The 1,102-nt window shown below is 51.8% G+C and overlaps 1 protein-coding gene across 2 annotated transcripts in view; it reads left to right on the top strand.

The window, feature by feature from the left end:
* Window positions 1-22: 22 nt before the first annotated feature.
* LOC119341020 (NAC domain-containing protein 43-like) overlaps window positions 23-1,102 on the top strand; it is a 2,570-nt gene continuing 1,490 nt past the window's right edge. The window contains exons 1-2 of one of the 2 annotated variants that reach the window (XM_037612920.1): window positions 23-385; window positions 663-952. In XM_037612920.1, the coding sequence (XP_037468817.1) occupies window positions 214-385; window positions 663-952 (462 nt within the window). In that variant the 5' untranslated portion in view covers window positions 23-213. The remainder of the gene's footprint in view (window positions 386-662; window positions 953-1,102) is intronic. The other variant, XM_037612921.1, reaches the window with a different exon arrangement.

Here is a 1,102-nt window from a genome sequence, read left to right as displayed (position 1 = left end):
ACTTTGCAACCTCTATATAAATGGCCACCTTTCCTCCCACAGCGCCGGATCACCCATTCTCTCTTAGCCTCCTCTCCTCCTCAGCTTCAAGCGCTAGCTCCAATCTATCTCCCTCTCTCTGCCCACTTACCAGCCTTTAACACTCGAACTCAGTCTACCGGTCCCTGGAAGAACCACTTCACGCAGGCCGTCGTTTTGTCGATCGATCTAGCAATGAGCATCTCGGTGAACGGTCAATCGTGCGTGCCGCCGGGGTTCCGTTTCCACCCAACGGAGGAAGAGCTCCTCAACTATTACCTCCGCAAGAAGGTCGCCTCGGAGGAGATCGACCTCGACGTGATCCGCGACGTTGATCTCAACAAGCTCGAGCCATGGGATATTCAAGGTACAACAACTATTATTTTCTTCTTCTCACGCCATGGCGGCCTAGCTTGCACCTCCATTCATTCATATATAGTGGCTTAATTGCACGGTTCATGAAGCAAATAGTAGTTTCACAGTGCAAAGTGGCAAACTAGTACCTTCTGCCATTAAAAAACAAGCGAGCTCCATGTCAGTAAGAAATGCAACTATAATTTCTTATGTGAAGTTGTTGTGTACACGTACCCGTGATGAACAAATGAAACTAAGAGAATTGTCTTGGTGCAATTTGGATGTTTCAGAGAGATGTAAGATCGGCTCGGGTCCTCAGAACGACTGGTACTTCTTCAGCCACAAGGACAAGAAGTACCCGACGGGAACGCGGACGAACCGGGCGACGGCGGCCGGATTCTGGAAGGCCACCGGCCGCGACAAGGCTATTTACAACGCCGTCAAACGCATCGGCATGCGCAAGACGCTCGTCTTCTACAAGGGCCGCGCTCCCCATGGCCAGAAGTCCGACTGGATCATGCACGAGTACCGCCTCGACGACCCTTCTTCCACCACGGACGCCGCCCCCACGGCCACCATGGTACGGATACAATCACCTAGCTCAATTGGGGAGCTAATGCACCGATCACCATTAATTGTTTGCTGCCGTAACAATTATATGGAGGTGTGGTGGTGGTGGTGGTGCAATGATAGGAGTACGAGCGTCCTAGCTTAGCACCTTGACACCATC

Source organism: Triticum dicoccoides, chromosome 7B, assembly GCF_002162155.2.
Source record: "Triticum dicoccoides isolate Atlit2015 ecotype Zavitan chromosome 7B, WEW_v2.0, whole genome shotgun sequence".
Classification (NCBI taxonomy): Eukaryota; Viridiplantae; Streptophyta; class Magnoliopsida; order Poales; family Poaceae; genus Triticum; species Triticum dicoccoides.
Note: the sequence above shows the minus strand (reverse complement) of the source record. Positions and strands in the feature narration are given on the sequence as shown.